Source organism: Leuresthes tenuis, unplaced genomic scaffold (genome assembly GCF_036924035.1).
Source record: "Leuresthes tenuis unplaced genomic scaffold, fLeuTen1.0.hap1 SCAF_10, whole genome shotgun sequence".
NCBI classification, from domain to species: domain Eukaryota; kingdom Metazoa; phylum Chordata; class Actinopteri; order Atheriniformes; family Atherinopsidae; genus Leuresthes; species Leuresthes tenuis.
Window position 1 is genome coordinate 16,703,884 of NW_027325364.1, and position 26,726 is coordinate 16,730,609.

Genomic DNA, 26,726 nt, shown 5'->3' on the forward strand with positions numbered 1-26,726 from the left:
CTTCTCAGTTTGGGGACTTGCTGTGAGAGTAAGTTTACTCTCTATTTCCACTACGTGTGTCCCCCCCCTGCTGACCGTTTGCGGATATTGCTGCCGAGTGCTTGAAAAACATTTCTTCAGATGTTAAGTAGTCGATTTCTCATCTACAACATCAACGTTTTATCATTCTCTATTCATTTAGATGGTGTAGGAGCAGCATAGGCCGAATAAACGTTATATATTATTACCTTTTCATTACCTTGAATTGGTTAAAGCAGGTATAGAAAATGGATGAATGACATTTTCATGACTTTAAAATACTTAAAATGTGTTGATACTGTTAGGCCCGTGTTTATTCCCTGGAGTTAATTCTCCCACAGGCCTAATAATGGCCACAATAGTTTTCTACTAATTTAACGCAATGCATTCCGTTGCCTGATGTACAGTTTATCCAAACTATACAATACAACAATTCGTTACAAGATACAGACATTTCTTAAACCTCTATTGATAAAGGTTTTACTCGATTAACTTTTTTTTTTTTTTGCATCAGCTATTTCAAACTGTGGCTCCTTTTGACTTGTGACCCAGAAAATGGAAGCAGCGTGAATTTTTTGAACTCCTTGTGACAGGTTTAGGTCTTGGTGTGTACACAGGGACTGGGACTTTCAGTCAAATGTGGAAATATCCTTAGACTACTGCAGCATATCTATTGAAGAAGCTCAAAGAAGTTTCGACGCAGACGTGCTGTGAAATGCATGACTCTTACAAGTCTGGCGAGACTAGGTTGATTTTGCATTTGTGTTCAAATAGCAGCTAGGAGTGATTGATCTCATCGGCCTGCCCCCCCGTGTGATTTCCACCTGACACACGTGCAAAACAGATGTCGAATCATGTCTCTGAAAACTTTGATGTGAATGAAGTCGGTTCAGGGGAGGTGTAAAAACTTCTTTGTAGCAAAACGCCCCATGGCTGGAAAGTTCCAGCAAGCAGCTCCTATAGAGACTTAGACAAAGGTCCTATTCGCCTAAAATAATTGATGTGACCTCTGACTCCATCACTTAGCTCTGATGGCATGTTATCACAAAACTCTTTAGCAGGAGAAGTTCTGCCAAGTGAACAATGACTGTAAGTTAATGCACTTAAGAGATCAGCTCCACATGAGTGTCATTTGATTTGCTGCTTCAGTGCAAAGGATATAAAGGTGGAAATGCGGCTAATGCCTCCCGCAAATGACTTGAATTTGATTGACAAATAAAAAGATAATGCTGAATCTCAAATATGTCTTGTAAAATGTTTGAAAAAAATCTTATCATTTGGAGAGAATTTGCATTGTTTTCAGCCATGTAGGTGGAGTTATCACACTGGAGGTGGGGTTATCATTTTTGTCTTTGGTCTCTGTTTTGTTCACGTTTGTTAGGTTTCCGACAACCTTCTTTGTCTAAATGTGGTATCAATAACAAGTCTCCAGAGAGACTTGCGATGTATCAACCTTACAGCTTATAACAGGAGGAGACTCTCTTGTCTTTTCAGATGCTGTGTTAGATGTAAAATGCAGTCCTGCCAGATGCAAATCAGAGACACATTTTCAATCCAGTCCATGCATCTGACTGTTTTCTGTTTGTTTGTCTTTTGCCGTTGTTTTTAAACCACATTAAATTAATCTATGAATCATTCAAAGATTTAAAAAAAGGCACCTAACTCAAGGGATCACTTGGTGAGGTGTCTACACATAACAGACAACTTAGCAAGTGACTGATATCGCAGTGTATTCTGTTCACTTCAGCCTTATTAGAAATGGTCTACGTGGAAGGGTGGCTGTCAAAAAGCCATTCTTAAGGAAGGGAAACAGGAGGAAGAGGCTGAAGTTTAAGAAATTATACAAGAACTGGATTGAAGTTCAGTCCCCACAGGTCTTATGGAGCGATGAATCCTCCCCAGACCTCAACACTCACAGTTATATAGATATGCTTTGAGATCTTTGTTTATAGATAAAAACCAGTCAATATTACTGTAAAGTATTAATTCATCAGTATGCAGACGATTTTTAGGGACTTTCTGTCAGCAGTTTCTGTAGTTTAATCACAGTCGACAGTCTCTCAAGCTTGCCACTTGATGGCTCACCAGTTTCAGGGATAATCGGGTTGAAACCAGAGCAACGTGACCTAACTATACGAGTTAACAGCTTTGAATAATACCTACTTTGCATGCAAGCATAGGAAAATCTAGCTTATTATCAATTAAATATCCTAAAAGTACCCACAAAAAGTCAGCAGACGTGCGTTCTCAATCCATCACCACCAGATGTCTCTCTTTACCAAGTCACTGCGAGGAAGCCCCGACCAAAGTCTTTGATAAATACCCGCAGAAACAGGGCTTGGTTCTGCCAGACTTCATTCCCGTAATAGCTTAGGCTGCCATTGGAGAGCCCGCTGGCAAGAGCGAGCAGGAGGAGGACGCAGGAGATTTCGCAGTCAAGCCCCTGACGAACGAACGCAGTGTCCATCACTTCAGTTCACGTAACCAGGCAGCGTATGTCGGGGACAGTTATTTTACATTAGCAACTTCCGATAGAAAAAAAAACAGACGCAGAAGAAGGCGAGAAAATGGGACATACCGCAATTCCTATATTGGTGGCTGTATTGTCCTATTGCGTGCGGGGAAACGTCGAGGTAAGAGCGACACAATCTGAATCAATTGTTACGGCGCATTGCAGTTTGGCTGTTTGTTTCACTTATGATCGATGTTGGATTTTGGGTTTGTTTGGTTTTTTTTCTTCCTTTTTACTAACACGCCACGCATACCGCAGCTTCCTATCTGAATATTGCTTGCAGTAATCTACGGCAGGTTTAATTTGTAAATGCACCCTGGAGCACCGTCCTATGTCAACAAGAGTGATGACAAACAGCGTAATTAAAAAAATTATATATGCGTGAAGGTGAACATGTTTGATGCGCAAATTCAGTTTTATGACATGAATGCCAGCTTACAGTCCGGAGAGGGTTCATCAAGATCTGATTTACTCTATATTTGGCTCGCTGCGTCAAGTCTGGGCCTTTATCTGACATCACAGGCCTTTTGCTCTGTGAAGGGATGGAGATCAAATCCCATCTCACTGCATCCCATCTGGCCCTGTCAGAGGAGGAAATCAGCTTTCATCCGTCCTTCAGAGAAGTGGTGCAGCTTTCAGCATGATGGAGTCATGCATATTCAGCGGCCGTTATGTGTTACATTTAGTCTTCATGCAAGGACACCGGATAGATTAAAAATCAACCTTAAAGTGAGAATCTGGAATGTAAAGCAGGGTGACGTATAAACCAACAGATTTTCCGAGGATTATCTCTAAGCATAAAACCTCTGTTTCAAAATCTGATTCGATGGGAAATGCATGTGAACAGCAGGAGGCAATGGCTTTGGTATAAGCCACTCCTACTGTGCATGGGTGTGATGCAGAGATACAAATGTGAGATGTAGGGTCAGCCTACTGGCATCTGTCCCCATCAATAGGTGGAGGGGAGACGATCGTGTACGGAGTGATAGATCAATGGGCCACCAGCTGCTCCAACCTCCCTCCTGCCTCATCAGGACTTGCAGCAGACTCACTGTTTAATGAACTTGACCTTTAGCTACTCTTGGTGCTCCCATCTTGTGTGACAGAACTCAATTCAGGTCGGAGCACTTGTGTATCGGAGCAGGGTGGTGTAGAAGGTGAGAGTGTGTAGATGTAGGAGGACGAGAACAAGGGAAGGATGAGTCACCATGTCCCAGCTGGAGCTGCTGTTCTAGTCAAATGCACCTCTCCAAAAGAGGCTACTTCGGATATCTGACACAGAGGCATCCTGACATTTCTGTCTCCCTGAGTTCCTGAGACGCTTTGTGAGATATTTATTTATTAGCCATCTTTGACATTGAGACTGTAATAGCCATAAAGCCTCTCCTTTCATTCTGAAATAATTTCACTTCTGTAAGAGCCTTAGTGGGATTACTGCTATGCTGAGGAAGAGGCTTTAGCTTCATACTAGGAGACCTGCCCGTGAAGGTTTACGTTGAAGATTATGGTGTGAAAGGGCTGACTGTCTGGATTACATAGTAGTATTAGTCCTAATAAAACTGTCAGCTTCCTTTAATTTACTCCAAATGAATTCCATTAAAACTTGAATTGGGCAGATTTGTTTTGATGTTTATTGAGTAAAATTGAATTATTTCAGTACATCTGGATGACATCGAATCAATGTATAATCCCACTCGTGAATTTGATTTTCAAGTTGTGTTTCGGATCGGAAAACACTGCAGCAACACATGTGCCGCTGCATATTCTGCTAAGTGAACAGACACATGTCACATAAGTCATAGAATTTCTGCTAACTCAGCTCAAATAACTCCTACCTGTCACAGCACTCAAAGCCTTTAGCTAATAGACGAACGGAGCTGTGACACAAAAGGTTACAGATTCACTTTCATGGAGACCCGTGAACCCGTACGGTGTGGACTGATCACTGTGGACAGTGAAACCAGCTTTGTATGTCTGTAGCCTTTAGTCCCATCCTAGAATAAGAGTGAGCTCTGTGAGTCACAGGTTACAGTATGCCGTAGAACATTTGGTTGCATGTCACGATATTGTAGTGGGTATTACAGTGAAACATCATAGATGTGGGACAGTCTTGGCCACTTTATGGAAAAGGATTGAATGTTTTTTTGTTTTTTTTTTACCCAGTGTGAAGTACTTTTTTACTGCAAAGTGGCAACAGAGAAGGTTTCTGCTTTATCTTATAGATATGAAGTACATGATCATGCATCATAATGGTCAATGAATAATGACAGCATCAGTGCTGTGTGATCAGTTCTTGATAAGCCACAACTTTACTGTGCACTTCTGTTTGGTATGAAATGAAGGTAGACGAAGGCCTGATTTACAGACCACCTTTTCTGTCCCTCGGTTATCAAATGAACAAGTATCTGCTGTCATCGTCTTCACAGCACATTCTTTGAATTTGAAGAAAACACAAAACAACCTGAAACTTATTTAGTTTGCTTGTTAGTTAGTTAATCTGTTCTTTTTTGTCTCCTTTAAAAAGTAATTGAATTCATAGACTTATCATTTATTATGTGATGGTTAGGTGACCAGTCCAGGGTGTCTACCCCCCAGGCCCTGAATTGCATTAAGCGGGTATAGACGATTAATGGATGGCTGTTTCTCCGCTAATCATCCCTACTAATGTAAATATCTCGAATGTGCTGTGAGCAAACGTGTGTCCTGATAATGGTTGCTGCTTCATGCTTTTTTTGTTTGCTTGCATAATGCATCTTTTCATGGATATTTCTACATTTAGAACACGTAATGACAGAAATGTCAGTGCTACAGATTACTCAGGTGAAATCTTCAGTGGGCCGTGAACAAACCACTGTTGGATATCGCATTCATACTTTTTTCGTAATGTCCTGCTTCCTGTGCGCTCTACCAACCTTTCTTCTCTCTTATTTCCAAAGTGGTGTTTATGTTCTCTTTTCCTGTGTTGTTGGTGGGCCCATGACCGTGAGGATATCAGAAAGCGATCCAGTCTTTGCAACGGTGAAGTTACTTGGAAACCCTAAGGGCAAAGTTATTTGTTGCTTGCTTATTGAGCTACTTTAACTGAAAATGGGCACTTGCTTTGTTACTTTATCCATTCTAATCCTGTATTTACAATGGTGATATCCAGCTGCACACATTGCAAAATGCAACTACCCACCCAACCTTCCCCCAAACTACTGTACCATGGAAAAAAAATAACACAGGAGGCCTGGTCGAGAATCCGTGTTTTGTTTCTCCCGTCTGGGTTACTACATGGCAGAGGGGTGGAAAGGCCAACTTGTGGTGTCTTTGTAAATTGTTCCAAGGTAATGAGAACAAAACAACTCTTATTGCCATGCACTTTCACACATGTAGAATGAAAACGTAGGTATTTATGTTCCACACCCGTTTTATCCCAGCCAGGATGCAGAGGATCTGGAGCCTAATTCAGTTGTAACAAGGCAAGAGATGGGGTACAACCTGGACAAGTAACTAGTCCATCACAGGGCTAACACAGAGACATAAACAGCCATGCCTGCTCACACTCATAAGTTTAGAATGCCCAGTTAACCTTACATGCATAGGGGAAAGTGGAGCTCCGAGAGAAAAACTGACACAGGTACTGGGAGAACGTGCAAACCACATACAAGCAGCTGAAATGCGAACCAGGAACCTGCTTGCTGTGAGGTGACAATGTGAATCCCTGCTATGACAGTTGGCAACACAAAACATAGTCACTGGCCAATAGGTGGCTTTAAATGCTACAGTGAAACTTTAGATGTTTCTGAGATCATTTTTCAGATATTTTAGAACCGTAGCTAGCGGCCCTTTTCATTATTAATTTATTGCTCACTTGTTCTCCAGTAGTCGAAAATGTTTGTCTGTTTTGCAGCAGTTCATATTTGTCCTGTTGCTTAAAAAAAACAAAACTTAAAGGAGTGTTTGATTGTTCAATGGTTTTTGTTTGTTTATGTATTTTTTGGATTTGTATAATCCACACATATATATACATTACATATCAGATAACACAACCTGTTGTTGTTAGAGTTACCAACGGCAGTCATGGCTACCACATGAAATGAAATGTTCTGAAATATGAAATAAATTGATTCAACATTAAATCAACACTGTCACTTAAAAGCAGGTATGTTTCTCATTCAAAGATGGTTCAGCAACTTAAAATAATCTAACCTTGAAGGACGATGGGCATTGTCACACAAAACCACGCCGAAGCCTCTCGGGTGATGAGGGCTCCAACAAAACACAAAGCTACACTGCAACTATTGAGCTCAGTTTTTTTTTTCAAATTTGTCACATCAGACAACAAAATTGCCATACAAGAAAATTCGATTTGAAGAAAGCAATCACACAATGATAGCACTTATGTGTAACTATATTTGATTTAAAAGGGAGGTCTACTCAGGAGGACTACTCAGGTTTACTTCTGTATTTATCTAGATAAATAACAGCACTGTCAGCCTGAGTCTAAGTGCTCTGGCCCAGAGAGGCTGTTGGAAACAAACTTATTGTATCTACAGGTTTCAGGAAAGACAGATGGGCTGGGAGGGCAGTGAGCATAAAAGGAGGAAGTTTAACGGGGTCATTGAGTGAGACAGGAAAATGTAAGACGATAGGAAACACATTTTAGCAAAGCTGAAAATTAAATGGAAATAGGAAGTCAGAAAGTGGCTACATAACCTGCCCAACCCCTCTCTGCCACCGCCTCGTCACAAACAGACTCAGTTTCAGGCCTTGTGCTGGAACACAGCCATACAGTTCATCCACTTCCCACCCCATCTGTCTTTCAATTCAGCAACACAAGAGGATTTGTTTAAAAAAGAATTTAAAAAAAATTTAAAAAAGGAAGGAAAAAGATAAGGACAACCAGATCTCTCTCTTTCTCTCTCTCACACACACACAAACTCTACCCTTCACTTAATTAATTTCAGAGATAATCGGGTTCCGCTAATGGATTCCTGTGTGCTTGCTATTCTCTCCTATGTACAGTATGTGTGCCAGTGGGTATAAAATGTACCTTTTAACTGAATAAAATGTTCCCCCCCTCTTCTGTGTATCTGGCTTCCGTTCCCAGTGTTTGTAGTGCAACACACACACACACACGCAGGATCTGGATTAAATCTTGTGTAGTCATTTTGAAATGAGAGCTTCTCTGTGCTGCAGGAAATGAGCGGCATAAACGTACCGTAGCAGTTGAGTTGTTACCAGAGGTGATAAACTAATGGATGACATCAGTGCACCCTTTGGGTCTTTGTTCAAATCGTACAACAGTGAAACAATGCCCTGTGTTTAGCTTACAATGCTGCTCTGGGGGTTCATTTTCACTCTTGGTGTTAAGACAGTGTGTGGTGCAAATTAAGGAATCATGCTTCCGTCCATGTAACTGCGGAACATTGCAAAACATAAATTTACATTAATCGCAAATTTGCACCTCATTCGCAGGGAGCTTCTCCCGAATGCGAATTAAAACGATTCATCTTCTCCTCTGGCCTTTCTTAAATAATTTTGAATTATAGGCGTCAGTCAAAACAGATATATTCCCACTTCAAAGTTCCGTAATGTTTGCTTGAGAGGTTCATCACTTTCTGCCACCTCCCTAACCTGTCAGGCGTAAGGCCGTGCTTCATTCGATGAGTTCATTTCATTGGTTTTCCAGATTGCTCTACTCTCTCTAGGTAACGTGAAAATTAAAGAATGATATTTTTGAAACGCTGCTTCCGGTTTCCCAAAGATTACTTACACCTTTCATCATCCTATCACTGGAAGCCAGGTAACACATGGAGATCCATGGGGTAATTTCAAGCCTGAAGAACTTCAGTTATGATTGCTTGCACCTGTGTGTATAACACTCAAAACCTAGATGGAACTGTGGGTTTTGGACGTGTGCAGGGGAGAGAAGGATGTTTGCAAGTTATTAGTTTGTCCCATGTCACCTGGAGGGATTGGGAGACTACCACAGACATCCTAATGGCATCCAGTTCTTCCTTCTCGCCGATGTCTTGCAGGGCAGAGCTATTACTGCAGCCCGAGGTCCTCACACCCAGCAAAACTGCTTCAGTGAGCCTTATGGGTTGGATTGTTGTGGAAAAGTTAAATGCCAGTGCGTTACAAGCTGTTTAGTCCTGTTGCAGCCAGTGGGAGGTTTCAGAGGAGCCCCCCCTCTCCTCAAACATGTCTGCAGTGTAATGATAACACTTGTCCTCCATGTCCAGAAGGAAACAGAGTGCACAGTGAAAAAGATTGAGGGCTGGTAGAGATAGCAAGGATTGCCCTGGAACAGCAGCCGAGTTGAAAGACAGAAGAGGAGAGAGTGGAAGTGATGTAGAGTATGTAGAATATTATCTGGGTTGCAGGGTGGAGTGGGTGAGAATACAGCCCTGTTCCTTGTTCAGCCCAAGCTCCTGGCACATGCAAGAAAGAACCTTGTGACTGAGTGGAGCATGAAGTCGTATGAAAGCATGACTACTAAATCTATTTTCCTGACAGCGCTGGCTGAGTCTATTAGGTTGTGGAGCCCACTGAGACATATAAAGCCTGCATTGATATTCTACAGAAGAACATTAGAAACAGCTATGGGGGAAGATGGATCTATTTTTTTATCAAGAAGACACAAAGCTAATTTCAAAGGCATTCATTTGAGTCTGACATTAGTCATGTTTACAGTGAGGAACAGTCGTTTCTCTGGTTGGATTAGATGGTGTGATTTATTTTAGAGGTGCAGAAACCTAGTGGACAGGTCATTTAGAGAGAAACAGTATTTCTTCAAATGTAGGTCACAGCCTGTATTTACTTCAACTTCTCAGAGTAACATGCCTCTGTCAGAGACAGATCTTTATTCCTAATTCTCATGCTTATTAGTATGATTGTCTTATTTTTCTACAATACCTTATTTTGATGCCTCATAACATAATCTGGAGTGGTGCACATTAATTCCTACAGGAATACCCATATTCTCAGATATGCACAACTCTGACTGCTGGCTTTGATGAATAGTTAATCCAGTACATAATAAAAAAGTTAAAAAACGCAATTATTATTTGATTAAATTGCTTAGATAAAAGCTGTAAAAATTCTTGCGTTTGGCCCACATTACTATGACAAGCGGGCTTATCCTTTTTTTCTATCCATCACACACTCAGTATTGGGCTGGCCTTTATGTATTTATGTCATCTATGGCATTAGCCAAGACTTTTTAATGCATGCTTGTTTTTCATTTGATCGAAGACAGAAAACGTCTTGCTTAATGTGCATGATTTTCTTAACCCTTCAATGTCCATTGTCCTTGCTATCCCCCAGTGTGTGACAACTCAAGTAGGTGCTGCTGGGCTGTTTAGCTGCACAGAACAAAGACACATGCATATTGTAAAGCTGCAACTCTGTAAATAGATTATATTACTAGTTGCCAAGGAATTAGATTTTTGATTAGTTGGGTCGATGTTGTCCTGCACGGCCCTCACAGTGGAAACATTTCTGATTGTAAGGGCAGTATGACAGTAGACCCGCTGGTTTTGTGTAGCTTGTGTTGAAGTGAAACTGTCCTGTTGTATGTACCTGTACCTGTTGAATGAGCATATGCAAATATTGGCAGAGGCTAATGACACAGCAAGAAGAAGTGCAAAGCCAGAAGCTAATGTTGCTATAGCAGAGAAAAACAAATCCGACACAGAGGCTAAAGAAAAGGGTAGAAATACCTTTTGGCTTGTTTTTTTTTCTCTGTTTAGTGATGGATCAACATTGCAGTGCAAGCTATCTCAGCTCTCAGTTCTTAAGAAAGCTGCACAATTAGCTACATCGATCTCTTCATACCCACAAAAGAGACAGAAACCAGGCAAATTGTATTTTTTTCAGTTATATTTGTTTGTAAATTCATTTCTATCAGTGCAGCTGAAGTGTGCAGGAGACAGCATATTTAGCGTGCGTTTATCAACTTAAATTAGTTTGAAGAGTACTAGACATTAATGTGGTGGAGGTTTTGGAATCTTGCAACATCCATGACAGTCCAAAATAAATTATTCAATTCTTCATATTAGAAATGTACATAATATATCTGATCGAATGTGTCATATAACTTTGTTCACCTTGATGCTTACAAAAGAAGCTTTTGCAAAGGGAAAGGCTGGGAATTAAATCTCTGTGCTCTCGCCAGCTCGTCTTTTCTGAAGCTTTGCTGTTCGCTGTCCTTGATCTTTGAGGCAGCTGGTTTAGCAATCCTCTGCTGGAGGATGCAGAGAGAGCTCTTCTTGTACCAAGCATGTTATATTTCCCTTTCATCCTCACTGTGTAGCTGCATTGCATTCATTTATCTGTGCCTTTCAGCAGCAAGAGCACTCGGTGTGTCCTCCACCAAAACCAGTGCTGCATTTTACAGTTTTAACAAAAGTGATCCCGATCAGCACCAAAGCATGATGGGTTCTCCCTTTGTCCCTGCTCTAGCTGTCTGCCTAGTTTCATGAAATTTGGCTTTGTTTTAGTATAATCCAGTAAATAGAAACACAAATCCTTATTGTGTTTGCGCAGTGTTTGCAAAACGCAAAACCTTGTTGGTAGATTTGATTATTAACCAATACAACAGGGTAGATACTGAGCTGTTTGAAAGAACATTTTATAAGACAATGAAGACATTTCTTAAAGAATGTAGCTGTTTTCTTCTTCTTCTTTCTAATTGATATATATGAATAATAAGAGAAATAATAGACAGATTAGTCGATTATCGAAATAGCTGTTGGTTGCATCCTTTTGTGTCAAGCTTGGTTTTCTTCTACTGACTGAAATAGAATCATCGAGAAGATAAAGTAACTGCTATTATATTTCTGGTAAAACCACTTTACACACACACACAAAAAAAAAAAAAAAAAAAAGACAATTAACACAGTCACACAATTGTAATGACAGCAGACTCAGAAGTAGAAACAAGGACATACACATTCACCACATACTTGCTTCTTTATAAAGACGGCACACTGCAGAAGTTGCATCAATTATTGAAGGCCGTGGAAAGGTCTGGGCCCTCGCTTGTTGACAGGGCTTTGGCACTCGTCACACACCCAGACAATAGCCTTCTCTCTTCATGCTACCTGTTTTTATTTGCCCTGCCCCCTTCCTTGCCATCGAGACCTTGACTCAAAATTAAACACAAAAGAAAATCCACACGCCCATCTCCTCCTTGGCTCAGCCCCCCCTTTCTGTCTCTTTCCCATCCTCCTCCGTTCTCCACTGCTACATCCCAAAGGCACTCCTTACACCTCCCCTACTCAGACGCTGCTTCTCCATCTGCCTCAGCAGCTCTCAGTGGGCAGTGACATCTTTTTGCTTTCCATGTGTGTATGCAATTGCACTTGAATAATTCATGCAAACTCATTCCCGTTTATTTTTCTCTGCGCTTTTTCTATTTTTATTTTCCTTTGTTCCTTTTATTTTCACAGATGAGGCCGTTACTGTCTTTCTTACCATCTACAGGTTCTGTAGTCTCACTGCACCTGACCACTGCTCTTTAAAACCACAACATGTTCTAACAGTATAAAATGAACCACTGTAACTTGGAACATTTCAGAGGTTGTTTTGTTAGCTATGTTTAGATTTTTTTCCAATACATCTTTGGCAGCTTATGTGAACTCCTTGCATTCATATATGTGATGTATGTGAGAGCAGTAAACGTATCTTTCTACTGAATGTTTGATTTTGTATTTTACATGAATGAGGCATCAGATGTAAGAGCAACAGTGAATGTATTTATGATACTGCTTAATATTTCAAAGCCAAATTCTGTAATTACCTCAAATCGTTGTCTGCTACTGTGTGTGCTTACCAGTTTTAATGTGCTAAGGGTGGAAATCGTTGCTGAGGGTATTTTTCTAAAGGACTGAATCTCAAACATCCCCTCCCTTCCCTTGAGACAGAATGTTCCCACAGCTTTTCACTCTGCCAGTTTGTGTAAACAGATGTGCGGACTAAAAAAAAACACCCAAAAAACTGTGCTGTTGATGCAGACTGCTATGGAGGAGGAGAATCAGGTATTGTTGACGCTGATGTTAATCTGCAATAATAAGATACCGCCAGTGCTTGGAAGACAGTTCTTCTCTCAGCTTAGGGTATTTTATGCTTTTTTTATCTATTGCCAAGCTGTGCCCTTAAACATCCTACACGTACACACAAGCTGGGCTGATAAATAAGATATTTTCATTCGTAACTTTGGCTCAGAAAAAAGATAAGGCATGGAAGATTCAAACCGTAAATGGAGGTTCCAGGCCCTGGTAAGCGGTCATTTTTATAGATTGACTCAATGATTCCACCATTTTCTCTTTAACTGGACAGTGTGTGGTGAGTTATTTTCCAGCGGAAATGAGATAACACTAATGTTTAATCTCCTTTAGACTGCACAGCCAGCACACATTATCTTACCGAAGTGGCCTCGGCCTAAAATAACACGGTCAAAGCAACACTGCACACGGTAGCCTGACATGATCTCAGATAGAATTATTATGGCTTTGCTAAACTCTGCTTTAAAGTACCACAGAACATTGTCCAGTTTGTATTGAATTTAATGCTTACAGACTACCAGACTAAGTGAAAGATTCTACCAGATTCTATGAAAATCAGTATTTCAGATTTGTACTCATCCCTTCTTTCAAATGTGTAATGTATAAGTATGTGGAAACAGATTTTAGAGGAGCAGACAGTGATCTTGACTGAAGCTAAATTGAAAGCTGTGTGTTGTAACATATGGGTGGAGGAACAAGTGATTCATTATGTCAGTTGCTGATTCACCACACTGACATTTACCAAAGGCAAGTTAGTGAACAAGATTGAGCAATGTGTAATTCTGACTTCGATTGTGGTGAACTATTTGTTAATACTTTATAGTTTTATGGCGTATTATACAGTATTAGCTTTATTTATTTTGTTGATTAAATGTAACAACACATAAAAAAACATCTGATGATCAGATCTACTTCCAATTTTATGCACTTACGCATTCTTGATACAAATATTCTACAGATTAGTTGGCCAGGTTAGGGCTGATTATTTGTCCCTTTTTTTTTCTTTTTTAAAAAGTCATAATCTGACAGAGACAAACTTTTTTTTTTATTAATATTTTTTATTTTTTGTTTTCAGACAAGATGGACATTACCAGCCAGATAAACAGTTTTTAACCCTGAAGCTCAGCGTTTACCTTTCACTATCTTGGGTTTTTATAGCTATAGCGCGCATGTCCTTTGAGTAACTCACCTCTCACATAGCTCCGCTATCAGAGGAAGAAATACCCTTGACATACCTGGCGGATAAAAAGCTCCTACATCCTTATACTCTATCAGACAACATGTCTTTACTTTTCCAACCAACTTACTGTCAGTCTATTTGCGTTTAAATGTTTTTGTCTCTGTGACAACTCGGATTGAATTGCACCTGTTACATGCAATGACTCGTGAGCAAGCAGTGATAAGAAGAGCGAACCAACAATTAAGCCAGTGATCAACGACTTCCTGCTGGCAGAAAGTCGAACCTGACAAATGCCCTGACTGTTTCATGTGAGGGCGAAAGAAAAATGGAGAGAGGCAGACTCATAATGAGGAGGAGAGGAAGAGAGAGAGGGTATGACATGCCTGAAATTCTGTAGGGAACCAGTTGCTACGGTAACTGGGAAGGTAGCTGGCTCTTGTGGGTGGTGTTGCTATGACAACCACCCTCAATGGCCAAACGATGCTGACAGGGAGAAGGCAAAAAAAAAAAAAAAAAGAAAAAATCTGTGTTTACGTGTTCTTTGGGACCAAATGAAATAGACGAAGATGCAGATGTTGCAGCTGGTGTAAAGCGCTCTCCGTGCAGCATGCTGTTTACTCAACTTACCATTTAGAATCAACTCCAGAAGAATCTTGGTTTGTTTCGTGTTTGGTGTGGCAAGTCAGTCCCTGCTGGCTGGCCCAGCAGTAATTGTTTATTCTGCTGTTCATCAACAGAGCATCTCATTGCCATAAACAGCAGGCCAAAGATGCTGCACAGTGCTGTTTAGTCTCTGAATGACCTGGGAAAAGGAGGTTGTCTTCTCAATATGTTCCTGCACTTGCATGGGGTCAAACTAGCCATGCTGGGCTCTTGTATTAGCTGTGGTGTACATTCTGACACCTCAGTGGGAGTTAAAGACCAGTTTGTTCTAACTGCAGTGATACCACATGCCTCTGATTTGGAGCTATAAACTGACATGGAGTGGAAATACATACCATTCCAGGAGCCTAATGTACTATCGTATGGATTTGGTTTCTCAACCACTTATTTCCAACTGGAAGCACTACCATCTTACAAATACATATAATTATGATAATAATGATGAAATGTACACACATTCCGGCTCCAATTTTGAGGGTTCTCGCAACTTATCATACATAACCTCAAAGCCTCATTTCCATCAAATGTATGTTTTTTCAGCAAAGCCCCAATTTGTTTATATGGCATGCTTCAATTCCCAATTTCTTACTCTTATATTTAACTCTGACAACAATTTATTGTGTTCTAAATGTTATTTTTTTTACCTCAATTTTTACAATTATTTGCTTGTCTTACCAACTATAAGATGCAGTGTAGGTGATAGGATATACGTAACAACTGTGTAAAATACTGTAAAAAGTGCATGAAGTGACAGGAAAAAAAGTAGAACTGGAAGAGAACAAGCAAATTGAAAAAGGAGAATATCCCGGAAGAGTGCAGATTTGCTGCAAAGATAGACTGAGTGAAAGGCAGAGTGACCAGCTTGAGAGATTGCAAGATAAGAAGGAGCCAAGAGGAGGCATTAGATCTTGTTGATGCCAGCTTCCTGTTGTTTTTCAGGAGCACTTCAGAAAGACGGTCTGTCTTTAAGTGGATCAATTATTACAATCTTTTAAACAAATACATGCCCTCATATAGGCTTTGAGATTCCCTTAATCAACTTAAACCACTCGAGGGCATGATTATGTTATTTCAAGACCTCTAGTTTGTTTCACTTCACAAACCTACACACTTGTCCTAAGGCTCACTCAGCTGTAAAATACAGTTATGATACAAACATACCATTTCCTCAGTCTGACATTAAAAATCATGCTACTTCTCAGTTTCAATGAAATGCTAAATTTACAGTTAGGCTCCAAGGTGGATTTTAAGTTTAAAGTCTGGCAGTTATTTATAAGACTCATTTATAACATTCAGAAGATGATGCAGATGCTGAAGTACTGCAATTTTCCTCTTGCTTTCAGCAAGATTTTATGTGTTTGTGTATCTTCGGTGAACAAATTGAATTTTACAAAACCAAGAGATTTTAAACCCTGCAGTAACAGATATGAAGTGATTTTGTGAGTTAAGTGTGTAATACATCTTACATTTGACAATGAACAACATTCATTTAAGCATGGCAGTCTTTGCCTAATAGAAAATTTACTATTATGACTCAAGCTTTCTGAATGTATTTACAGAAAAAATACAGATTTGTCCCAGTCTCAATCTGCCTAGAGAAAATCCATGATTCAGTGTCAATTGCGTTGATGCCGGATGATTCAGATAGACCTGCAGAGCTCAAATCTCCTCTAAGCCGCTGATTCCTTCAATCCCCTGAGGTATCCCTTCAGCTTGAAATTGCATCTGCAGGCTCACAGTGTTTGGCATTAACATGCTGGCATTCCCAAGTTGTTTAGCTGATCTGTGAAGGATGTTCAGCAGTGTTGTGTAACAGCAGAAATTCATCAGCGACGCCAACAGACGACGAAATCTTTTCATTTTGGCTGTACTGAAGAAACTCAGTCTTGCAGGCACTTAATGTTTCCGGACCTTGTTTTTCTGGAACATTATTACGCAGATGCTTGTCTCCCACATGTCTGCAGGAGGTGGTTACATAGAAAAGATTGTGAAAACGACCAACTGTGCATGGTTTGTTTTTTCTTTTCTTTTTTTCGGGGGAGAAAACATGCCCAGTGTGGCGTCATTATGTTGAGTGACTCAGATGAAGCATTTGTTGAAATGTGGGTGGCACTGAGATGCAGACATGAAGAACTACTCTACGTAGCTCAAGTATCACAATCACTTGTTTCATTCTTAATATTGCTCAATACTCTCTTTCCATAGAACCAGGCACACCACTCATCAACATTTATATCTGTGGGAGTTTCCGTGCTGCTTACACTAATGGACATTTGTAAAATATATATACTGCTATACTAATACAGTATAAGGCAGGATGTGACAAATTCAAGAACTAGACAGCAGAAAACATGGCCGTTCCTATACTGCCTGCACAAGGGAGGCCGAATTTAGACGTGTGCATCATAGAGTGTATTGTAAAGACAGAAGCAGGATATGTTTCCATGGGATATTTATTATGACTGATGTCAGTCCCAGCTGGGTAAGCTGGAGTCCATGTTCCCATTGGTGTGCAGCTTCAGATGGGTCCCTTGAAGCTGGTATTCCTCAAAGAAGTGTGTATCAAACTAAGACTGATTCCAGAAAGCTGTCGTCTTAGAGTAAAATTCCTTTACCCGATAGCAGCAGTTGTAAGAATACTTGATGGAAAGATATAGGCTAAAATCTTAATACAGAGATGCCACTCTGGTGCTCTGCAGACCTCATTACATTTCTGAACAATAATACTCCCAAAAGGCATGATCATAAAAGAGCACTGCAAGACTCCATATTCATGGAGTATCTGACAGTGCTGCCAGCTGACATGTTCTGTATTTTAAACTATACTTGAAATTAAATCAAATTTTGGGAGCTGGTATTGGCTGCTGTCTTAGCCCTTGATGAACTCTAGTGATTATGGGGCCATCTGCTCCCAGTGTGCCCAGCTGGAGGCTGGATCGCCATAATCTGAACTGATGAATCCCGATTTAGCCTGTGATGTTTGCACATCTATGCAACCAAGACCCTCTGTCATAATGGTTGGCTATCGAGTACTTAAATGAGGCTCTGAGTCAGTTCAGTTTGCAGTTAGTAAATTTCAAGCCATGTGCGCTTTCCTGTTTGAAACTACAGTACATGACATTAAACACAATGTCAATTTTTTTTTTTGTTCAGCCCATCAGCCTCTCCTGAATGGGAAATGAATGGCTTCAATTAGCCATTAGTCAGAGATGTATGATAATGAGTCAATCCACAGCACTAACTTGTTTTATCCTCTTTTGTCCGTTTTGCACCAGGAGTGCCTGGCACACTAATGTTGCCACTCTAATAACTATATGCCACACCAGGAAGAGGCCTGATGGAGCCTATGAATAATTAAGCAACATGATTACAATGATGAATACTTCTAACTCTATCTGGCTATTTCACACATGTCTTTGAAGGGAGGCCAGACAACAGAGTGTCACACATTGTGTGAAAGATGGTAGGGAGGGGGCAGGGAGACAAGGGGAGTATCCAAAGGATAGGGTGGTAGGGTGCATCAAGCTCAGCCTTGGGAGGAGGCAGAGGAGAAAAAAGAATATTGAAAAAAAAAATAAAGGAGGGGCTCTGGGGCAGGAAGTCCCCCACTATTTAGCCATCTGTGCTGCGGAGAACCACAAAGACGTGCACAGAAAGGCCATTTTATGTGTGCGTTTCATGAATGCACGGGTTATGTACCTTTGAGTTCTATTTGTTTGTGGGTGTGTCCTCATTAGTGATGGCTGTAGCCCAGTATACAGTGCTCTTCTAATCAAAAGAAGCTAATCAGGATTTTCACAGCAGAGACAAAGCTCATAGCAGATGTAATATTTTCTGGATAGATGTACATTCTACTTTTAATTTTATGTGTCATCCGTGTAATTAAATGGGTGGTTATGCCAGAACTTTTTCTATGAATTTCAGATTCTCAGTTATTTCAGGCACGTGCGTTATGATAGACAGGAGGTGGGTTTCCATTGCCTTGATTCACATTTATAAGATGTCAGTAAGAAAAGGTGAATATTGTAAAAAAAATCAAATCAAACTTCAACAAATGAGCAGAAAAAAGTAAATATGTTTGCTTGAGGTGGTTTTTGTCTGTTTCGAAGATCCACATTAGGGTGATGTGACCTGGTAAAGATTCAAATGACGTGCCTTTGACGGACTTCTTCTCAGGTATATGATATCCAGATATTCCAAGAGATCAAAGGAATTTCTTGAGAAGACCTCTCTCCATTTTTATCTTGTGGATGTCCACGGCAGCAGTTGTTTGTTGTTTTTTTCCCCCTCAAGGTTTGTTTTTGTTCAGGACGACTCCTTCCTCAACCAAATGACATTTTTTAGCAACTCGGCCCATTCCACCACCTTCTGCAGACACCACACAGAGCTCAGATTTAAGAGATGGGCTCTAGGAATTAAAACACGAGCATATGTTTAATCCTTAACATGCTTTACTAGATTATCATTATAATGTGTTTTGTTTAGATTGGACATCCTAGTTATTTGTCGTGTGTCAAGCTATCTTTCTAGAATATACTGTATCTCTCACCTAAAAGTTTGTATTCATACAATATGTTGTTTATTTTTAAGCTAATGTATATGCCTAATTTAACCCAGTAGGACTTGATGCAAAGCAGAAGTCTGCCTTGACATAGCTTGACATAACATATGCACAGAGCGAGAGACATGTCCAACTAATGTCAAACATGTACATGCATGCAGAGCATGTTCCTAAGATAACTGTGAGCTTGTAAGACAACAAAAGAAGAATGAAGCCAATTAATTATAGATGCTTTGAACTCAATGACATGGAAGCAGAATCAATCATGATTATACATGGTCTTTGTGATATCAAAGGCCTTGTATGACCATGGCTGTAGAGATTACATGTTGCTCCCTGCACATCAGCATTAAAAGACTGGTGCGGTTCATCGATGTTCAGTCTGGCAGCTGCTTGTAAAATGTGACAAATGATAGGTGGGCTTCTCCCTTCTGCCTCCTCCACTATGGCTTGCTTGCCAGGGCCAACAGATTGCATCATTACAGAGGATGAAGTCATCCTGCAACATAAGGGTGGAACAGGTGCTGAAAATTTAATCAGAACAGGATGAAAGATGCCGGCGGAACATGTAAACGTACAGCTTTGGCCCAAACTGACACAAGCATTTATGTTCAGCTTGCAAGAGATCATTGCAGTTATTTTATGTGCTCAACTCTGCAGCATAATTTCCTTGACAAGAGGGATATTTATGAAAATGGAATTGACTGTGACTATATTTAAACCAAATGTCCCACTGTGTCTGGTCCGGTGCAGTAAGTCCATGCGGATGAATTTTGTGGATGTGTTCAGGCCATCCGTATGCATAGGATTCTTAGACGGGAAAGCAGAGAAATAGTAGAATATCAAGGGAGCTAACGGAGGCAAAGAATCTGGTGAAAAGGCAGAAAGCCAGTCGATGTCTCTGGCTTTATATCACCAGGTTGTTATTAATGATGCGGCATTCCCTGCAGTGGGGAGCTGTCAAGCTACGGAGCTGTCTACTTGTTCAGCCTAATCAGCACTAGGACATGATATGTGGAGTGCGGGAGGAGCACTGCCTTACTAGCCTTGAACCCTCCCACCCCCTCCTTGCTTGCTGACTGTACACAAAGATGGTTCAGTACTACACAGTATTTTTTCACTGAGACATGGAGCAGTGTAGCCTCTTACTGGAGAGGAGTCATAGCTGACAGATTGTGCAGCATTATTGTGAAGCCAGCTGAGACGTACAGTACAGTGCTCATGCCGCAACACTCTAAAGTTTAATTGACTTTAAAATGGAAGTCAAGTACCACAAGACGCTTAAAATCTTGAGCTTCAAGTTTGTCAGGCCACAGTGGAAACAGTTGCATTTTGTAAGTGCAAAGTCTAAGTAGTAAGCTCCATAATAATCACGGCACAAAAATATGACTCATTCACTGTAGCAAAAACCAGTCTTAGCTGTGAACGGAAGTCCTAATGTTTGGCAATAGTGTACTATTGTGCCTGTAATGTGAACTGAGCAATAAATAAAGAGCCTGCAGCATTCTGAAAAAAAAACAAAAACGTTTTCATTGTTGGATTTCTGTATTTCTGTAAATGAAAATCCTTAAATGTTTAAAGCACAGCTTCTTGACCAAACTCACTTTAGGTACTTACATCTCTGTCCAAAGTTGAAATGCTGTCAAATTATTTTGTATTAAATAGCATTAAATTCTTATTTGTTTTAAAACTAAAATACATCTGATAACTTCTGTGAGCCTTAGTGTGAAGATTATCTGTGAGAATTTTGGTGAAGATTAGATTTTAGAAATAAGGATTGAACTTTTCTTGACCCCTAAGAAATCTACTGGTTCTTCTGTTTAGACGGAAGGAGGTCAAATATGTGAACCATGCAGGAAACTTGCTAGACTGTTTTATCCCAATGCTCTTGAGTTGAATTGAGTCCATCTTCATTAGGTATTTACTCTTGGTTAACTGACCAACAGACTAATGCACCACTCTGGCATCTTTGTGCAGGTCTGTACTGGCTGAGCTTTGGGTGGGGACTAAATTAATGTAAAATAGACGTTAGAGAACTTCACATGCTATTAATTGATCTAAACCATTAGGTATTGATGTATTTATTTTTACAAAACGGTTTCTATAATCTGACTAATCTGCTTAAAGGTATTTGTAAATAAGGAGCCAGTTTCAATAAAATGTAATAGATTCATTACCTGCAACCACTTAGAATTCAGTCTTGGTCAAAAAACAAGAAGGTTTTTCTCCCACAATTGAGCCACAGGAGCATATGTACAGTATTTCCTATTAGGGGTTATCACAATAGGGCAATCTAATCTGGTCCCAGATCTGGCTTGAGATTTGGAGTGTAGCCTTGCTGGACTGGAGGTCAGGCTCTCAGGCTCCTGATGGACTACTATTGATTGGGAGGAATGTGGTGATACAGTTGCAGTCGCTCAGCATTGATTTTCTGCAAGTGCAGTAGTGGCGAGCAGGCAGAATGAGAGAGCTGGAGCTGCCGAGTTATCTTCTCGAATATCCGGAAGTTTCATTAATTTATTTATTTATTTATTTTTTGTCTTTGTGGCACTGACCTTCGCTGACTCAAAGAGATGTATCTGTTAGGCATTAGCTCAGCACCTGCTCTAGACATACTGTTTCAGCAGCTCCAGCAGTGTTTCGCTGTGCTTATCCTACAAAACACTTAACCAATTAGAATACCAAATAGTCAATGGCAAACCCAATCGGGCTGTGTGCTCTGGAGTTATTTTTTGTTTGATGGTTTGTTTGAATAAATGCACTTTGGCATGATAACATGCATGCATTGACTATCTATGTAAAGGTGTGAGAGTTTGTGTGAAGGTTTATAGCCATGAAATTGCGTATTCTTCACATACGACTGTAATTTAGGATTTTAACCTGTTTTCCATACCTTTTTTCCTATTCATTTAGTGATGCTGTGACTTTTTGACTGGCCCAGGTACTTGATCTTTGCCTGAAATGGGTAAGACATCTGTAAATGTGGACAGCCACATTTTTAGCATTTGTTTTGTTTAAATTAGAGAGAATACGTTTTTGGAATTTGGACTACAGCACAATAAACAGATGCTTATAAAAACCCTCTAACGGTCTCAAGCAGATTTTCAAGCATCTTCAAACAATTTAAAGTAACGGTAAAAAAAAAAATCCAACAAGTTCTGTAGACGACGTCATGTGAAAAGCTCCGATTTGCTTTTGGAAATGGTCAGCAGTAATGAGAAGTGGATCTGTAATTTGTAAGAAATCTGCTAAGATATATAGAAACACAAACTCCTCTTAGTATAATTAGAATACATAGACTGCTCAAGGCTTATTATATTTATTGTACATTTACTCAGAGGCTTTTATATATTTATTTTATTCAGTATCAATTTTAATTAGGACTTCAAACACTTTAGCTCTGTTCTGCCCAAGCAAGGCTTCCCTTTGATCAGGCGTCACTCTCCCGTATTTTTCTCCTCCATTTCTTCCCTGTGGGCAACTTGCTTCTAATTGGCTCGGCGTCGCTGGTCTTGTCTGTCGTCAGTGCAGATGAAAGGATATGAGCTGTACATAGGCTCTCTGTTCTCTACCATGAATGTTATCATCCAGTGCTGCACCAAGAATCTCCCAGAGTTATTCTTAACCTGACCTGTAGGAGACATGTTTCGGTAAACATGTCATAGTTGCACCAGAGATGACTCGGGCTTCAAGTGGAACATGAAATAATTCTTTTTTTCATGATACTGCAGGACTTTGTTTTGTCTTTTAAATAGAGTAAGTCCTTTTTTTGTGTTGTTTATAGAGCTGCCCAGCCCATCCCCTCTTTTATTCCTCCCTTGGCTCTCTCCGTCTCTGTCCTGTGTGTTAATGTAGTGAAGTGGCGCATCGGTCAATGAGCTTGTATTAACACCTGACTCCCAGCCCTAGCTGCTGTTTGTTCCTCTGTGTGGGGTCCCCTGGGCCCTCCCCCCAGGCAGAAGCAACATATCCAAAGATCAATAACAGCATCCTGGACAGCCAGGGGAGGAAGGGAAAGAATGGTGTGAAAGAGGGCCATCTTTTACATGCTCTTGTATATCTTTTCTAAATAGCTTTCCTTTCATCACTCTTTATTTTCTCAGAGATCAGTTATGTCAGCGAGACCACCAACTGAATTTTTGGCCCTTTATGTTAGTCACTACTGGATATTTTGGACAGGGAGTCTTAAATTGATCTTTTTGCTGCATTCCAGATTTGCCAACATCTTTTTAAAGCTAGCAGTGTGCACTCCAGTTGATTCTCCTGTGCATTAGCCTCTTCTACATTCTCTCTTTCCCATTTCGATCTTTCACCACCTCTTAGTCTTGCACTCAGACTCACACTCTTGGTCTAATGTTGGATAATGCTAGAGTGCATTAAGGTATTATCTGTCCCGGATCAGCTTCAATATTCCCTGCCACTGTGTTTGTATTAACTCATCTCTCTTGCCTCTCTGTGCCCTCTAGGCTCTGGCCATGGCCGAGGTGAACGGGCCGGGCCAACAGGTGGCCGAGCCACAGATTGCCATGTTCTGTGGCCGTCAGCTTCTGCACATGAACGTTCAGACTGGCCAGTGGGAGCCGGATCCTCAGGGCCGCCAAGACTGCTTCAAAGATCCCAACCAAATCCTGTCCTACTGTCAACAGGTAGGGATCTGAACTTCACTGACAAAGACATTTCCATTGAAAACCAGTTTGGATCAATACTACTAACAGCATCGTCATCAAAATCATATAGCTGGTTTTGACAAAGTGTTGCATAAACTTGATAATGAATTGTTTAACACATAGCATAGCAATATTCACATTCTTTTTTTTTCTAATTTGATTTGTCAAACACCTGCCCCATGAAATCTATATATTTAATCATATATAGTAGAGTGATGGTGGTCTGTTGGAATATTACAATATTTCATTTGTGTCACCATCCACCTATCCTCCTTTTGTTACCTACTGCTGTATACATACGCATTTAACATCTGCCCTAAAGTCATTTGTGGGACACAAACCCTTCACATGCTGCTCTTTAATAATTTGAAGTACAACAGTAAAAGCAGCCAAGCGCCATCTTGAGGCCAAAACAAAAATAGCCGCTACAAATAGCAGCAGCCATGAGTCTCAATAGCCTTTAATGTGATTAGCTGGCACATTATGCATGTGCAATGGCTTTTACACAAGGCTTTGCTTTTATTGTTGATATTGGTGCAGATAGCGTTTAAGTGTCCATCTAGACTCTGGGCCATTTAGATCTCTTTGAAGCTTGCACTTCAGATGGTAGGTCTACATTTTCAATTAAATTAAAGTTAAAAATAGAAATACTGGAATGTTTTTTGAGAAATGGGTGGTATGTCTAACATGGCTTCAGACAAATACACATATAGATCATTTGTTGCATGATTTGTTCCCCTGTAAGCCCTCCCCCCACTGACTGTGTGTCCCCTCCCTACTCTTTTTCCTCCTCCTCCCTAATCCTGCAAATTATATTCTACTCCCCCTACCAAACCCTGAGCTTCCCTAACAAATGTTCTCCTATCCAATTTTCCTGCCCCCCCCCCCCCCCACCTCTTCCTGTCCATCCACCTATCTGTTCTTGTGTCTCTGTCATCTCTGCATGTACCTGTTCATCCAGATGTATCCAGAGCTTCCAGTCTCTCATATAGAGGAGTCAAAAAGACCTGTCACCATCCCCTCCTGGTGTAAGAAAGGCTGGGGCCGCTGCCAGACGCACCCCTTCATCGTCCTGCCCTACCGCTGTCTGGGTAAGAGCAACACACAACACTGTCATGATAGAATTTCAATAACAATACATGGATTTAGTTTTCCAGGGTGTTCTTTGTGTTTCCTCGAGTTGTGTGGCAGGGAAGGCGTGAGCCTGATAAGAAATCCTTTGCATGTGTCTGGAATAGTCAGAATTTTTGGGGGTAAAAAATACATAAAACCAGAAGAGCCAGTTGGAGATTGCATCTTTTGCCAAGGCCATACTTTGTACCGTCTTGGAAGGTTATCTGCATTCCCACCAAGGTTTAATGTTTTTTTTCCCTTTCCTTATGCACCACTTCCCTGCAGTTAAAATTCAATTCAAATTCAATTGCGCTCTCTAGTTTTTTTGTCTAGCTGCTAACGAGGAGACGCATACAAACATCAACGATTACGGAGGCAGGGGGATCATCTCTCCACTGTGGTGGAGCAAGTTTTTCATATTTTTAGTTAGTTTGCTGTTAGCACTGGAGAAAGTCAATAATACAAGTTCAAAAGTTCAGATTAAAACAGACAAAGCACCATGTGTCGATTAGCAATATTTAGTGGGGTCTTGTCTCTTAAAAACCACTAGAGGGCCTGATAAGATGTATAATGGAAGATTGAGTGAACATCTATGGAGCGGTTGTGAGACTGTAGTGTAGGTTTGTAGAGTACAGATCATCAGTTTTCTCTATTCATGAGACTTAATTAACAGCATGTAATAATAGTCATTTCAAATTAATTGAATAACAGGCTATAAAAAATGTTATTATCTCTATAATAAAACATACATATGAATTAGATTTGGGCAAAACACTTAACCACAATAACTGCAGCTTTTCTGTTCTAAGTTCTTGCTCATTACACATTTATGCTCCCTGTCACTCCCATTTTATGCGCCCCATAACCGTTTAACTATCATACTTCTGTTTCGTGGATTCAGACACACTCTTTCATTCGAGCCTCGTTAAGGTATGTTTCGTGTTTGAATGCAAGGGGGAAATCTGGTTAAATTAGAAGTAATGCCCGGGTCTCTTCTTTAATCCTGCTGCAGGAGGCGAGTATGCAAGCGAGGCCCTACTAGTGCCCGACAGATGCCGTTTCCTCCACCACGAGCAGATAGATGGCTGCGAGAGCTACGTGTACTGGCACAACATTGCTAAGGAGGTGAGAAGGGAAGATGAATTGCAGCTGTGATGTTTTTTTTGTCAGACTTCTATATTCTTAAATACTTACATGACGCTCATCTGCGGTTTCGCCAAAGACCCCAAACGCATAGAAAAGCACTATACTTTTCTGTCAGAGTTTCAAACTTATGAATGGAAAAAATATTTTAAAGAAGTGTTTTGACTTGTAGCATGATTTAAAATATGAATTTGAGTGGTGATAAGGATGAGGAGGCTGTATAATTCTCCTTTGAAGTGGGAAAGTGATGTACTGGCTCACTGAACTGTATTTTCAAACCTGGGGGCCCCAAACAAAGTTTTTTAGGGTTTTTAAGTTGATCGACATTTCATACTCCCAAATATGTGCTCTTAAGATCAGAAAAACACTAGTGTATCATGTAGTACTAATTAAATGATCCTACCTGGGATTTGTATTGCAGAACATCAAGGTGGCAGAGTTAAACTGTAACACACTCACATATAACTTCCCTTCTCTGCTTTCTTCTTCAGAGAAATGGAACTCAAAGTCTGATGTTATAATTAGACTTTATAGTATGTTCTACACTATGTGAGCACTGCCTAAATGACATTATAAATTTCACTCTTTTTTCATATATATTCCTTTGCTTGTGTCAGGAATGCACTGCAGAGAATCTGGAGCTCCACAGCTACGGGATGCTGCTGCCATGTGGGGACCACTTCCGGGGTGTTGAATATGTGTGCTGCCCGGGCAGAAGCAGCTCCAGCGGTAGAGGAGAGACAGAGGACAGCCCCGGTGGTCCTCAGACTCTGACTTCCCAGACAAGTGGAAAACTCAACTCTGTGTAAGATGA

General features: G+C 40.5%; 2 protein-coding genes across 3 annotated transcripts in view; both read left to right on the top strand.

Annotated features, from left to right (window-relative positions):
* The first annotated feature begins 2,360 nt into the window (after window positions 1-2,360).
* aplp1 (amyloid beta (A4) precursor-like protein 1) overlaps window positions 2,361-26,726 on the top strand; it is a 35,147-nt gene continuing 10,781 nt past the window's right edge. For both annotated transcript variants that reach the window (XM_072394502.1, XM_072394503.1), the window contains exons 1-5: window positions 2,361-2,651; window positions 23,456-23,635; window positions 24,618-24,747; window positions 25,782-25,894; window positions 26,530-26,717. In XM_072394502.1, coding sequence (XP_072250603.1) covers window positions 2,586-2,651; window positions 23,456-23,635; window positions 24,618-24,747; window positions 25,782-25,894; window positions 26,530-26,717 — 677 coding nt within the window. In that variant the 5' untranslated portion in view covers window positions 2,361-2,585. The remainder of the gene's footprint in view (window positions 2,652-23,455; window positions 23,636-24,617; window positions 24,748-25,781; window positions 25,895-26,529; window positions 26,718-26,726) is intronic.
* Window positions 4,842-26,726, top strand: part of lin37 (lin-37 DREAM MuvB core complex component) — a 99,465-nt gene continuing 77,580 nt past the window's right edge. Inside the window, exon 1 of the mRNA XM_072394536.1 lies at window positions 4,842-4,859. The gene's annotated coding sequence lies outside the window, so the exon portion shown is untranslated. The remainder of the gene's footprint in view (window positions 4,860-26,726) is intronic.